Source organism: Phocoena phocoena, chromosome 7 (assembly GCF_963924675.1).
Source record: "Phocoena phocoena chromosome 7, mPhoPho1.1, whole genome shotgun sequence".
In the NCBI taxonomy this organism is placed as follows: Eukaryota; Metazoa; Chordata; class Mammalia; order Artiodactyla; family Phocoenidae; genus Phocoena; species Phocoena phocoena.
This window is the reverse complement of record NC_089225.1, coordinates 60,329,115-60,345,238: the sequence shown is the minus strand read 5'-3', so window position 1 is coordinate 60,345,238 and position 16,124 is coordinate 60,329,115. Positions and strand designations below refer to the sequence as shown.

General features: G+C 39.7%; 1 protein-coding gene across 4 annotated transcripts in view; it reads right to left on the bottom strand.

Moving 5' to 3' along the window:
• Window positions 1–9,199, bottom strand: part of OSBPL6 (oxysterol binding protein like 6) — an 87,904-nt gene extending 78,705 nt beyond the window's left edge. For all 4 annotated transcript variants that reach the window (XM_065881175.1, XM_065881176.1, XM_065881179.1 and 1 more), the window contains exon 1: window positions 9,098–9,199. In XM_065881175.1, coding sequence (XP_065737247.1) covers window positions 9,098–9,199 — 102 coding nt within the window. The remainder of the gene's footprint in view (window positions 1–9,097) is intronic.
• Window positions 9,200–16,124: the final 6,925 nt, after the last annotated feature.

Genomic DNA, 16,124 nt, shown 5'->3' with positions numbered 1-16,124 from the left:
TTCAGTAAAGACTACTTCATCACTTTCTCTATGTCCTTTCACTATGAAAACAGCCATCACACAAAAATAGATGCATTAAAATACACTACATCATATTATATCCCAAGATCACTCAGAGTTTCTGATTTCCGTAAGTTAATACTGGATTTTAAGAAGTGATGAGACAGGGAGAGAAAAGAACTGTAATTGTTCTTTATTCTCTCCCTTGAGGGGGATTAACAGACACAAAAGAGGAGGCAGGAAGGAACCAGAGGAGAAAGTATTTGGGAGAGTTTCCACCTGCTGAGATAAACAAGAATGAAAGTAAACTCTCTCCTTAAAGAATAATAACCATTTGAACAGTGTCTCTTACTTTTCCAGAATTCATTATCAATTTGCAGACGTGCTCCTTTATTCCCATAATAAAACTTTCCATCCACAAGCCAGCCAGGAGTTACCCATTCCACCTTTACATGTCCTCTGGCAGACCAGGATCTCAGTTCCTCCCTGTTGTTTAGCACGCTCACCCCAGAGCTCAGATGCAACGGCAGCTCAACAGTGCATGACAGATGTTTCTGCAGCAGTCAGCAGTCTTTTCCATTTGCCATAATTCTCCAGGGTGAATGGGGTCCATCCCTTCCTTCCCTCAGCAGCCAGAAAGGCCATGCTGCTTAAAATGTCTCTCAATTTAAATGCCCAGGGCAAGGGAAAAATGAAGAAGCCATAACGAGAAAGGACAGAGAGCCAAGTGAAGGGTAAATTAAAACTGCAAACTTAGAAAGCATCTCAGCATGCAGTAGGAATTTAACATAAATGTGTTTTCATTCATGGTACTCTTAATTTTTTAAACTCTAAAAATGTAATGCAATAAACATTATAGCTGTGTGTAATCACAGATTTAGTTAACGGTGTAACTGCTTCTAATGAACAGAATGTAGATATCCTCTTTGATTTCTATAACAAAAACACCAATGTCAAAAATTCCCAAGGATAGAAATATCTGCTTTAGAATCTGTGAAAGATATACACACAAGGAAACCCTGATTCTTACAGATTCCCCTGCAATCTCTTGCTAGAAATAGGAGAGGGAGTTCTGAAAGGGTTTGTAGACTGAGGGTTCCTTAAGGAACACCCCCAGAAATGCATTCCCACCATCTAAAAGAATGAATTCTCACGTGGAACTGGCTGTCTCAAGACCCAAGTCTGTACTATGGAATATCAGATAACTGATGTGTGTACTTCTAGAAACTAGGCAATATACTTTCAACATATAAAATGGGGGGAAAGAGAGGGGGACCTTCAAGATGGTGGAGGAGTAAGATGTGGAGATCACCTTCCTCCCCACAAGTACATTAAAAATACATCTACATGTGGAACAACTCCTACAGAACACCTACTGAACGCTGGCAGAAGACCTCAGACTTCCCAAAAGGCAAGAAACTCCCCACGTACCTGCGTAGGGCAAAAGAAAAAACAGAGACAAAAGAATAGGGACGGGACCTGCACCAGTGGGAGGGAGCTGAGAAGGAGGAAGTTTCTGCACGCTAGGAAGCCCCTTCACTGGCGGAGACCAGGGGTAGGTGGGGGGAAGCTTCGGAGCCACGGAGGAGAGCACAGCAACAGGGGTGCAGAGGGCAAAGTGGAGAGACTCCCGAACAGAGGATAGCTGCCGACCAGCACTCATCAGCCTAAGAGGCTTGTCTGCTCACCCGCCGGGGCGGGTGGGGGCTGGGAGCTGAGGCTCAGGCTCCGGAGGTTGGATCCCAGCGAGAGGACTGGGGTTGGCTGTGTGAATACAGCCTGAAGGGGGCTAGTGCACCACAGCTAGCCAGGAGGGAGTCCGGGAAAAAGTCTGGACCTGCCTAAGAGACAAAAGGCCATTGTTTCAGGGTGCACGAGGAGAGGGGATTTCTTCCCTGTTTGCCCACAGAAGGCAGAGTGCCGCCTAAACCAGCTCCAGAGATGGGCACAAGCTACGGCTATCAGCTCGGACACCAGAGACGGGCATGAAACACTAACGCTGCTGCTACAACCACCAAGAAGCCTGTGTGCAAGCACAGGACACTATCCACACCTCCCCTCCCGGGAGCCTGTGTAGCCCGCCACTGCCAGGGTCCTGTGATCCAGGGACAACTTCCCCGTAGAACACATGGCGCACCTCAGGCTGTTGCAACATTATGCTAGCCTCTGCCGCTGCAGGCTTGCCCCGCATTCTGTACCCCTCCTTTCCACTGGCCTGAGTGAGCCAGAGCCCCTAATCAACTGCTCCTTTAACCCCGTCCTGTCTGAGCGGGAACAGACGCCCTCAGGCGACCTACACACAGAGGTGGGGCCAAATCCAAAGCTGAGCCCCAGGAGCTGTGCGAACAAAGCAGAGAAAGGGAAATCTCTCCCAGCAGCCTCAGGAGCAGCAGATTAAATCTCCATAGTCAACTTGATGTACCTACATTTGTGGAATATATGACAGAGAACAAATCATCCCAAAATTGAGGCGGTGGACTTTGGGAGCAACTGTAGACTTGGGGTTTGCTATCTGTGACTGATTTTTTTCTGACTTTCACGTTTATCTTAGTATAGTTTTTACACTTGTTATCATTAGTGGATTTGTTTATTGGTTTGGTTGCTCTCTTCTTTTTTTAAATTATTTTTCAATTTTTTATTTTAATAATTTTTAAATTTTTATTTATTTTTCTGTTTTTTTCTCCCTTTTCTTCTGAGCTGTGTGGCTGACAGGGTCTTGATGCTCCGGTCTGGCGTCAAGCCTGAGCCTCTGAGGTGGTAAAGCCAAGTTCAGAATATTGGACCAACAGAGACCTCCCGGCCCCACGTAATGTCAATCGGCAAGAGCTTTCCCACAGATCTCCGTCTCAGCGCTAAGACCCAGCTCCACCCAACAGTCAGCAAGCTCCAGTAATGGACGCCCCATGCGAAACAACTAGCAAGACAGGAATACAACCCCACCCATTAGCAGAGAGGCTGCCTAAAATAATACTAAGTTCACAGACACCCCAAAACACACCACCGGACGTGGCCCTGCACACCATAAAGACAAGATCCAGCCCCACCCACCAGAACACAGGCACCAGTCCCCTCCACTAGGAAGCCTACACAAGCCCCTGAACCAACCTCACCCACTGGGGGTAGACACCAAAAACAACAGGAACTACGAACCTGCAGCCTGCGAAAAGGAGACCCCAAACACAGTAAGCTAAACAAAATGAGAAATATGCAGCAGATGAAGGAGCAAGGTAAAAACCCACCAGACCAAACAAATGAAGAGGAAATAGGCAGTCTACCTGACAAAGAATTCACAGTAATGATAGTAAAGATGATCCAAAACCTTGGAAATAGAATGGAGAAAATACGAGAAACGTTTAACAGGGACCTAGAAGAACGAAAGAGCAAACAAACTATGAAGAACAACACAATAAATGAAATTAATAATTCCCTAGAAGGAATCAATAGCAGAATAACTGAGGCAGAAGAACAGATAAGTGACCTGGAAGATGAAAGAGTGGAAATAACTACCTCAGAGCAGAATAAAGAAAAATGAATGAAAAGAATTGGGACAGTCTCAGAGAACTCTGGGACAACATTAAATGTATCAACATGAGAATTATAGGGGTCCCAGAAGAAGAGGAGAAAAAGAAAGGGACCGAGAAAATATCTGAAGAGATTATAGTTGAAAACTTCCCTAATATGGGAAAGGAAATAGTCAATCAAGTCCAGGAAGCGCAGAGAGTCCCATACAGGATAAATCCAAGAAGAAACATGCCAAGACACATACTAATCAAACTATCAAAAGTTAAAGACAAAATATTCAAAGCAGCAAAGGAAAAGCAACAAATAACATACAAGGGAATCCCCATAAGGTTAACAGCTGATCTTTCAGCAGAAACTCTGCAATCCAGAAGGGAGTGGCAGGACATATTGAAAGTGATGAAAGGGAAAAACCTACAACCAAGATTACTCTATCCAGCAAAGATCTCATTCAGATTCGACAGAGAAATTAAAACCTTTACAGACAATCAAAAACGAAGAGAATTCAGCACCACCAAACCAGCTTTACAACAAATGCTAAAGGAACTTCTCTAGGCAGGAAACTCAAGAGAAGGAAAAGACCTACAAAAAAAAACCCCAAAACAATTAAGAAAATGGTAACAGGAACACACATATTGATAATTACCTTAAATGTAAATGGATTAAATGCTCCGACCAAAAGACACAGGCTGGCTGAATGGATACAAAAACAATACCCGGACATAAGCTGTCTACAAGAGACCCAATTCAGACCTAGGGACATATACAGACTGAAAGTGAGGGTATGGAAAAAGATATTCCATGTAAATGGAAATCAAAAGAAAACTGGAGTAGCAATTCTCATATCAGACAAAATAGACTTTAAAATAAAGACTATTAGAAGAGACAAAGAAGGACACTACATAATGATCAAAGGACCAATCCAAGAGGAAGATATAACAATTATAAATACTTATGCACCCAACATGGGAGCACCTCAATACATAAGGCAAATGCTACAGCCATAAAAGGGGAAATCGACAGTAACACAATAATAGTAGGGGACTTTAACACCCCACTTTCACCAATGGACAGATCATCCAAAATGAAAAGAAGGAAACACAAGCTTTAAATGACACATTAAACAAAATGGACTTAATTGATATGTATAGGACATTCCATCCAAAAACAACAGAAAACACTTTCTTCTCAAGTGTTTATGGAACATTCTCCAGGATAGATCATATCTTGGGTCACAAATCAAGCCTTGGTAAATTTAAGAAAATTGAAATCGTATCAAGCATCTTTTCTGATCACATGCTATGAAACTAGATATCAATTACAGGAAAAAAACTGTAAAAAATACAAAGACATGAAAGCTAAACAATATGCTACTAAATAACCAAGAGATCACTGAAGAAATCCAAAAATACCTACACACAAATGACAATGAAAACACAATGGCCCAAAACCTATGGGGTGCAGCAAGAGCAGTTCTAAGAGGGAAGTTTATAGCAGTAAAATCCTACCTCAAGAAACAAGAAACATCTCAAATAAACAACCTAACCTTACACCTAAAGCAATTAGAGAAAGAAGAAGAAAAAAACCCCAGAGTTAGCAGAAGGAAAGAAATCATAAAAATCAGATCAGAAATAAATGAAAAAGAAAGGAAACAATAGCAAAGATCAATAAAAGTAAAAGCTGGTTCTTTGAGAAGATAAACAAAATTGATAAACCATTAGCCAGACTCATCAAGAAAACAAGGGAGAGGACTCAAATCAAAATTAGGAATGAAAAAGAAGTTACAACTGACACTGCAGAAAAACAAAGTATCATGAGAGATTACTACAAGCACCTATATGCCAATAAAATGGACAACCTGGAAGAAATGGCCAAATTCTTAGAAAACCACAACCTTTCGACACTGAACCAGGAAGAAATAGAAAATATAAACAGACCAATCACAAGCACTGAAATTGAAACTGTGATTAAAAATCTTCCAACAAACAAAAGCCCAGGACCAGATAGCTTCAGCGGCAAATTCTATCAAACATTTAGAGAAGAGCTGACACCTATCCTTCTCAAACTCTTCTAAAATCTAGCAGAGGGAGGAACACTCCCAAACTCATTCTACGGGGCCACCATCATGCTGATACCAAAACCAGACAAAGATGTCACAAAAAAAGAAAACTAAAGGTCACTATCACTGATGAACATAGACACAAAAATCCTCAACAAAATACCAGCAAACAGAATCCAACAGCACATTAAAAGGACCATACACCATGATCAAGTGGGGTTTATCCCAGGAATGCAAGGATACGCAAATCAATCAATGTGATACACCATATTAACAAACTGAAGGATAAAAACCATAGGATAATCTCAACAGACGCAGAAAAAGCTTTTGACAAAATTCAACACCCATTTATGATAAAAACTCTCCAGAAAGTAGGCATAGAGGGAACCTAAGTCAACATAATAAAGGCCCTAAATGACAAACACACAGCCAGCATCGTTTTCAATGGTGAAAATCTGAAACCATTTCCTCTAAGATCAGGAACAAGACAAGGTTGCCCACTCTCACCGCTATCATTCAACATAGTTTTGGAAGTTTTAGCCACAGCAATCAGAGAAGAAAAAGAAATAAAAGGAATACAAATCAGAAAAGAAGTAAAACTGTCATTGTTTGCAGATGACATGATACTATACACAGAGAATCCTAGAGATACCAGCAGAAAACTACTACAGCTAATCAATGAATCTGGTAAAGTAGCAGGATACAACTTTAATGCACAGAAGTCTCTTATATTCCTATATACTAATGGTAAAAAATCTGAAAGAGAAATTAAGGAAACACTCCCATTTACCACTGCAACAAAAAGAATAAAATACCTAGGAATAAACCTGCCTAAGGAGACAAAAGATCTGTATGCAGAAAACTATAAGACACTGATGAAAGAAATTAAAGATGATACAAACTGATGGAGAGATATACCATGTTCTTGGATTGGAAGAATCAACATTGTGAAAATGACTATACTATCCAAAGCAATCTACAGATTCAATGCAATCCCTGTGTAACTACCAATGGCATTTTTCACAGAAGTAGAACAAAAAATTTCACAATTTGTATGGAAACACAGAAGACCCCAAAAAGCCAAAGCATCTTGAGAAAGAAAAACAGAGCTGGCGGAATCAGGCTTCCTGACTTCCATCTGTACTACAAAGCTACTGTAATCAAGACAGTATGGTATGGGCACAAAAACAGAAATATAGATCAATGGAACAGGAGAGAAAGCCCAGAGATAAACCCATGCACATATGGTCACTCTATGTTTGATAAAGGAGGCAAGAATATACAATGGAGAAAAGACAGCCTCTTCAATAAGTGGTGCTGTGAACACTGGACAGCTACATCGAAAAGAATGAAATTAGAACACTCCCTAACACCATCCACACAAATAAACTCAAAATGGATTAAAGACCTAAATGTAAGGCCAGGCACTATAAAACTCTTAGAGGAAAACAGGCACAACAGTGTCTATTACATAAATCACAGCAAGATCCTTTTTGACCCACCTCCTAGAGAAATGGAAATAAGCCCGAAAATAAACAAATGGGACCTAATGAAACTTAAAAGTTTAGCACAGGAAAGGAAACCATAAACAAGACAAAAAGACAACCCTTAGAATGGGAGAAAATATTTGCAAATGAAGCAACTGACAAAGGATTAACCTGTAAAATATAAAAGCAGCTCATGCAGCTCAATATGAAAAAAACAAACAAACCAATCCAAAAATGGGCAGAAGACCTAAACAGACATTTCTCCAAAGAAGATAAACAGATTGCCAGCAGACACATGAAAGGATGCTCAAAATTACTAATCATTAGGGAAATTTAAATCAAAAGTACAAGGTATCACCTCACACCGGTCAGAATGGCCATCATCAAAAAATCTACAAACAATAAATGCTGGAGAGGGTGTGGAGAAAAGGGTAACCTCTTGCACTGTTGGTGGGAATGTAAATTGATACAGCCACTATGGAGAACAGTATAGAGGTTCCTTAAAAAACTAAAAATAGAACTACCATATGACCCAGCAATCCCACTACTGGGCATATACCCCAAGATAACAATAATTCAAAAAGAGACATGTACCACAATGTTCACTGTAGCACTATTTACAATAGCCAGGACATGGAAGCAACATAAGTGTCCATCGACAGATGAATGGATAAAGAAGATGTGGCACATATATACAATGGAATATTACTCAGCTATAAAAAGAAACAAAATGGAGTTATTTGTAGTGAGGTGGATGGACCTAGAGTCTATCATACAGAGTGAAGTAAGTCAGAAAGAGAGAAACAAATAGCAGATGCTAACACATATATGGAATCAAAAAAAAAAAAGGTTCTGACAAACCTAGGGGCAGGACAGGAATAAAGATGCAGATGTAGAGAATGGAGTTGAGGAAATGGGGAGGGGGAAGGGTAAGGTAAGCTGGGATGAAGTGAGAGAGTGGCATGGACATATATACACTACCAAATGTAAAACAGATAGCTAGTGGGAAGCAGCTGCATAGCACAGGGAGATTAGCTTGGTGCTTTGTGACCACCTAAAGGGGTGGGATAGGGAGGGTGGGAGGGAGATGCAAGAGGGAGGGGATGTGGGGATATATGTATATATCTAACTGACTCACTTTGTTGTACAGCAGAAACTAACACACCATTGTAAAGCAATTATACTCCAATAAAGATGTTAAAAATAAATAAAATAAAATAAAATGTGGGGGAAAACTCTTCAAGAATGTTCACTAATTAAATGTCCCCCAAAAGGAAAGTTTTCATAAAAAGTTAACCTCTGCTTATTGTGCATTTCCAGTTACACAAGAAATTCTACTCAATATTACAATGGCAAATGATAATATTCAGACAAGTGCTGGGCAAAACAATCACCTGTTTTGACAATGAAGAGAATTCATATGCCTAATCCCCATACAACCTTGCCTGTAGACTAGGCACTGAAGTAGTAATAAAGTAACTGTGTAAACAAAAATAATTTACAGAATGGGCTCAATGGGATAATTAGGCACCAATAATTTATTTTCTCTATTGATTTTAGTTCTCTTAATTCCCTGATTCTACAATTTTATTTGTAACCTGATTCCTGAATCTGACTGTTACCAGATTCCATGAAACTCCAAACAGAAGTTAGGGCTTGGCAGACCAGTGAGAGACTTGGAGGAAGACTGTTCAGATCCCTTTCCACCTCCATGAATGAGGAAGGAAGAACAGAACATTCATGTTCCAGAAGCTGCCTCTTGCCTCCAGGTACAGATGTGAGGAGAACACTGCAGGGCTTCACTTAGCTACCCTTCCTGTAGTTTGTACTCTGAAAAAGGATTCTAAATCACAGAAAAGCTAGAGCAGGATCTTCACGACATCATCAGGTAGATCTACAGAAAACAGAGAGTTTTCCTGTGGAATAAAAATCTTCACAGCAAAAATTTCAGACTTAATTAGCAATCCCATCATATCCTAATGGTACTATAGTTGCATAAAATAGCAAAATGCACTTTACACTGTTATCTTACCTGCCTACTGTCCCTTTGAGAGGATGCCGAAGAGGAGGCACTTCTATGGGTGGGGGTGGATGTTCTATGAGCAGGGGATATGCCCTTCTCATCTGAACTCATAGCTGCAGTTTGAATCTAGTTGTATGCACTGAAGACCATCCCAATCGTGTCTCGAATTCACAGACAAAGAAGCAGATGATTTTTCAGCTTTAGTCCATTTCATGAATCAGGTTTGACTAGAAAAGATGAGGCAAATACTGAGGGTGTCCAAAACACCTAAAAGCAAAATGAACAAACAATAAAACCTCATGTGAATGATTTAAAAATCCTTAAATTAAAAATCATTTTTTCTAGGCAACAGTACTAAAAGGTGAGAGGAAGAACTCTGACACATTACAAAATACTATTTCTTCTTCTAGATTTTAAGGTAGAGGATAAAAGCATTAGTATGTAACAAAAGTTTGTCAACATGGAAAACAGGAAGAAACCACACGTTAAAGTGATATTCTTCCCTTGTATTGTTGTTTTAAAGCAGATTACAATGCTATGTTCTGGACCCTCATGCCAAAGTATATCAGTTTCTTCCCTTGAAATTTAATTTCCCCTGCGCAGTGGATTATAATAAGATCTCCATGCATGTTTGTCATCAGTTTAGTTCAGTCATGTCATGCATGTGATGGTTAAATCTGACAAAAAGCAGTCAGTGACAAAAGGCAAAAGAGTTGATGTACCTTATGCATCGTATGATCCAGCATTTGGGAAGGATCAAGGAGTACACATATGTACTGTTATCTGTACTTCAAGACCACAGCATACCTACATATGACTCGCAGCAACCAGCAGGCTCACAAGTATCTACAGACCGACAGGCATGTCCCGGGACTGGGGTAATGATGGAGTGGCTTCACTTATCCACAGCCACGAACCATTTCATTTTTCATTTGGATTCACATAAGGAAAGTCTGCACTGTAACTAATAGAACTAAAAACTTGTCCCCAAGAGAAGCATTGTTCAATTGACAACACAGGTTGCTAGAAAAAAAATTTTTTTAAAGGTAAGCACGATAGTGTAAGATGAAAAGCTTACACAACAAACAATCTGTGTCCCAAAACACTGACAACTAAAGTGAACTTGTCCTCTTCTAAGAAGGTGTACGGCTAAGTTCCAGGCCCAATCTTAATCATAATACCTTGAAGGAAGCATAGAACCCTTGGGTAAGTACTTTAGCACAAATTAGAAAAGAAAGTTGCTGGTGATGAAGAGAAATCAATCTTTAGGACAAAGAAAAGTGAGACCTAAACTTTTCAGTCCAGAGGGAGAGACAGTCAATGAAAAAAATCAAGAAGGATGAAGATGCATGGAGTATTAGGAGGACACATGGCGAGGGCAACTCACTAGGTCTGGAGGTCCGAGGTAACCCTGTGCAAGTGGGCTTGAGCTGAGATCTGAAGGATACGAAAGAGTTAACCAGGTGTCCGGTTGTCCAGCTGGGTGTGATCAATGAATTCACGCTGGTCAATATGATCAGAGCACACAGAGACAGTGCCATGATGGTCAAAGAAAGGCACAGGTCAATTCCTGCAGGGCCTTGTAGTCCATGTTCAGCATTTTGATTTTTATCATGAGCATAGGAGGCCATACAGAGGTGAGGTATAACCAGATTTGTGTGTTCAAAAGATCACTTTGGCAGCCATGAGGAGAACCAAACTGGGGAAGTAAAGAAGATGAGGGAGGCCTGATCGGGAAACAAGAGATAGTGAACTAGAGAGGTGGCAGGAAACTCAGCACCTAGTCCTGTCAGTTGTGAGTAGATATGGAGGAGGAAAAGCGGTGTTGAGGATGGTTCCCAGGTTTCTGGTATTCCTAGTGAGGGCTGGACAAAGGAAATCCACAATTGACAGCAGGTCATGAGTATGGTTTCAGACGTGTTAACTTTAAGGTACAAAGGAGGCATTCAAGTGGGGACAAACACATGGAAAGGTAGGTCTGGAGCTCTGAGGAATTTAGGCTGGAGACAAAAGTTTAATAGACTATGTTAGTACAAATGTATCGAATGACTTATGTATAGATCATGTAAACTCTGCAAGTGCAAGCAAATTAAATTTTATACAGGCCTATAGTTATATTTTTTAAATCTGCAACATTATGTTAACGGAGTATGGGACCCTGAATATAATCAGGATTTTAATAGTTAATAGGTTATAGAGAATATTCGAAAGAACCATCCCAATAATTAAAAGGCAAATGACTATAAATCGGAAAAACTTGGGACTTTCTAGTGAATAGAACTTGTGCTCCTTTCACAAGATTTTGACATCACCTGTCACCACAGGGAAAATAAAAGCTACTTACTCCCAAATTCGAAGACTTTCTATTGAAACAAAACTAGTGTTTGGGCTAATAGAAATGTAAAGAGCTGTGGAGCTCTTTCTTTGGCTTGAGATCAGGTTTTGTTTAGTACTGGCAAGAGACAGTAATAACCTGACAATTGCTAGGTGGTCAGCTAATCCTTCTGTTTTATGAAGGTAGCCTAATAAGCGTAAGTAAAGTTTCTCAAGCCAAACTCTGGTGCCAGCAAACAGAAAGCAAGAACACTGCTCAAATTCTTGATGTGAAGTACTTTGCTTTCTGGTCCAAGATGCTTTACAAGTATATGCTGATACTTGAGCTAAAAGTACGGAAGTTCTGTGATGTGCTCAAATGCCCCAAGGGATGAGGCCGAGACAACCAAACTCATCAAACTCTCATCCATTTGGAAGTAAATTTAATCCAAGCTACATCAAGGGCCAACATTTCTTCTGATGCACTTTTTCTTTTCCCTAACAGCATCCAACTGCACTTTCCTCATTAACATCGATGCTAACACCTTGGTTTTAATTTAAAATGATATTTTCAGGGTAATCTGTCTTTGAAGAAAGGGCAGCATTTTGGTTGAATTATAATTATGAATATCTTGAAGAATGTCAGGAATGTGGAAAAGGTGAGTGAGAGAATTTAATTCATTCCAAGAATTGTTTTTGAGGTTACTGTTTTTGTTTCTATTATTTTAAAAAATCTCTTTTAACAAAAAGAGTTTCAGGTACCTAATATAAGGTTGAATGAAATGACCTTTAAAGATCATTCCAATTTGATTATAAATCAAGTGTCTGATCACTGCTCTATTTCAAAATGCATTACAAAAGTAAGTCTAAACTCTGTTAGTAGGTTGCGACTATTTATTCATTATTCCTAGAATGTAAGAATTGCTGTGACATTTTAAAAAAGATTTATTTCATCTCTGTCAAAGCACATTTTCAGAAATCGCTGAAACAAAATTGTAAACCTATTTTAGACCATAGATTTTTTTTTTCTTTTTTTGCGGTACGTGGGCCTCCCACCGTTGTGGCCTCTCCCGTTGCGGAGTACAGGCTCTGGACGCGCAGGCTCAGCGGCCATGGCTCATGGGCCCAGCCGCTCCGCAGCATGTGGGATCTGCCCGGACCGCGGCACGAACCCGTGTCCCCTGCGTCAGCAGGCGGACTCTCAACCACTGCGCCACCAGGGAAGCCCTAGACCATACATTTTAATGTCAACACCAACATAATTCCTCTACTCAATGAGAAAAGTATTGTGGCTGAAAACAGCAATATAAGAGCCTAACATCTAATTTCCCTGTTTCATTCCTCCTTCACATCAGTGGGATCACTACAATTGTTTCTAAGTACTGTAACATTTGCATTTACACTGAGTGACATACAATTCAGACTTAGGACCTAGGGACCTAACTAAAGCAAAAAGTGGCAGGAAAGACTTCTACAACTTGTTGTTTACAGGCATCATACATTGTGTGTGTTCAGAAAAACATCTGAAACTGGGGACTACTTAGCCTGGGCTAAGTTGTGATGTGGTAACACACAACTCCAGAATCTCAAGGGCTTAAAAGAAAGGTTTATTTCTTACCCATTTACATGTTCTTAGGAGGTCGGCTGCTGCCCTGCTCTATATCCTCTTCCTTCCAGGCCAAAGGAGAAACCCCCATGTGAAGGAGGAAAAGAGCCATGGCAGGACGACTCAACAGTTCTTAGAGCTTTTGCTTGTAGGCGGCACATGCCACTTACACTCACGTTTTATTGGCCAAAGCAAGTCACATGGGCAAATTGAAGTCCATGAGGCATGAAAGTATAATCCTCCCAGAAGAAGAGGTAGTGATTACTTGGGCACAATAATATGATGTACTACATTTACCACAGGAAAAGATTAAAAGTACAGATGAAAATATTTAAATTGACTCTAGTTTCGTCACCTAGAAATAATCCTGGTTAACATTTTGGTTATACTTTAACCAAAGTAGAAGAAAAATGTCCATGCTCTCTGCAATATGCTTTCTTCAATCAACAATACATTGGTAACAGCCTTCCTTGTGAACAAAAAAACTTTAGTATCACCATTCTTAATCACTATATATAAGGCCACCACACAGATGTAACACAATACATTTGACCATTCTTCTAGTGGGACATTTAGATTGTATTCAGTTTTTTCTGAAACAATGAGATTTATCACAGAAGAGTTCATTATGATTATTCACTTTTGATTATTATAAAATGACCTGCTTTGTTTATTTCACTGTTTTGCTTTATTTGATATCACCTGCTTTCTTTCTGTTGTAATTAATGAAATGTGTCCATGCTTTTACATTTAAACTTTCTATTTCTATACTTTTGTATTATGTGTTCCTCTAGTAATGATCATGTTGGGTTGTTTTAAAAAAATCTAATTTTAGTAAAGTTTTCCCCATTTCCATTTACTATTTCACTAATAGTTGGCCTTACCCCTGTCATACCATTTTATACTTTCTATTTTTTGGTTCTTCTTTGTTTCCTTTAATGGGTGATGGCTTTTCCTATATAATCTGCCTTTCCTTATAATACTGTTTTTTACATGGTTTTAATTGACTTTTATATTTCCCATTAATTTGGAAGATACAATTCCCCCTTTAAAGTTCTATTAATGTTCTCCTTTAAGTCTCTCTAAATCATGCTGGAACCTGGAGTCTGTAAGTGACAAAGTCAAGAGTAAAATGGTATCTTTCGAGTCTTCACTTGCAATATAAGCCTCCCTTCCCCTTGCCCCTGGCCCCCCCAAAAAATCAAAAATTTCTCCTCAGCCTTCATCTCAACTTGGTGATTTCATCTGGAGTTTTGCAGAATCACGCTTAGGATTCTAGAGCAATAGCGAGGAGCTGATACGACTTTTTCTGTTTGGGGCCAACTGAGACCTCTAAGTACGAGGACAGACTAAGAAAAGCAAAGCCTTTTTTTGCCCTTTTCAAGCAGTCTCCTTCTCCTCAAGTGCAGCTGAGGTTTGTCATAATCAGGACCTGGCTAGACTTTCCTCAATTTGAGATATCACAGAATTGGGGTCTAGTCCTCCACAGTTTTGAAATTAGATTCTGTTTTATGTCAGTGTTCGGGATAGTGATAGTTTGCCTTTTCCAGTATTTGCATCACTTATTTACAGAGAATTAGGAGGAGTCACATTAGATAATCCTAGACACCAGTCACCTGGAGCAGGACATTCCTATCAACTGACCTTATCAACGCAAATGTCTTTGTACTGCTAGGTGGAATAAACTGGTTTTCTATCAAGATCGTCACCAGAACAACAAATGCCTATTGTCATTATATATTATAGTCGTTACAATGTCATTATATAATAAAGTTTTTTTCCTTAAATAGAAAGGGTAGGAAATCTTTTTTATTTTTAAAGTCATTAAGCCACAGATGAGAAAAAGAAAATTAAGGACTGATTTCAAGAAGGTAAGCTGGAGACTGCCAGGAAAGATGGCAGGGTAAGATCTGATAAGGATATTTCTAGAAAATGACTAAACAGCAGTGACTAAAAGGATTAAAAAAAAAAAAAGAAGACCATTAGTACTTACTCTAGGGAACAGTGGCCACCACATGCCATAAAGTCTAAGGAATCACTTCATTCAGGACCAAACCAGGATGTATGAAACCAACATATGACTCCCCTTCTCAAGACAGTGAAGTGGTATAGGAAGAAAGTCTGGGAAGCTCCACCAGTTTCCTCAAAACTGGAAAGACAGGTGGCAAGAGGCACAGGGAAAAGGGTGGCCACAGATTAACAGCTTTCAGAGGCCATGGAGGCACACCTCTCCTGGCATGGCAAGTCCACAGGTACCTTGATTGCCCTTTGCTGCTTTCCTCAATCTTGCCTTTGGACAAGCATCATGGACATGTCCCAATGCACCCTCAAAATACAGCCTCCAATCCCCAAGCTGGCCTCTGGTGGAGTCGTTTGCAAAACTAAGGAGGAAAATGTATACAGAAACAAGTTCTCTGATTGTGACCAACCAAGACTCTAATCCCTCCCCACAACTCCTAAGGCTCTTTATACTAAGTAAATGACTAAAGACAAACCTATGTTCTATATCACCCAGCCCTTCAAGGTGAATTTTAAGAGGATTTGAATGCTAACCACGTAAACATGAAGGGAGCCAAGGATACTTGGCACAAATAACCTTTTGACAAAGAGCAGCTTTTATACAAAGTATAAAAAAAAAAAGTATGTGTATAAAACACTATGAAAAATTATTCCCCGGATAGAGAAAATTATTATGTGCAAGAGATAGATAGAGGGTTTATTTGGAATGTTAATTCTAGCAAAAAAAGAGAGGTAGCTTTAGAGCACAATTGCTTTACACTTTCACAACATCTTTTTAGAAAAATGGAGTCTCTGAATAAGAGATAAGACAGGCTCAGATGCAATGGGAACTGGCAAAGGTAGGAAATTAAGGAAACATATAATGACACCATAATTTAAATGCAGTAATTAAAATGTTAATGAAGGACAGAAAGATTCTGCAGGAAAAAAAGCCAGTCAATAAATAAATGAGAGGAAATTCCCTGGTGGTCCAGTGGTTAGGACTCAGCGCTTTCACTGTGGGGGCCTGGGTTCGATCCCTGATCAGGGAACTAAGATCCCACGTGCCTTGCAGTGTGGCCAAAATAAACAAAAAAACAAATTACAAAAAATAGATTA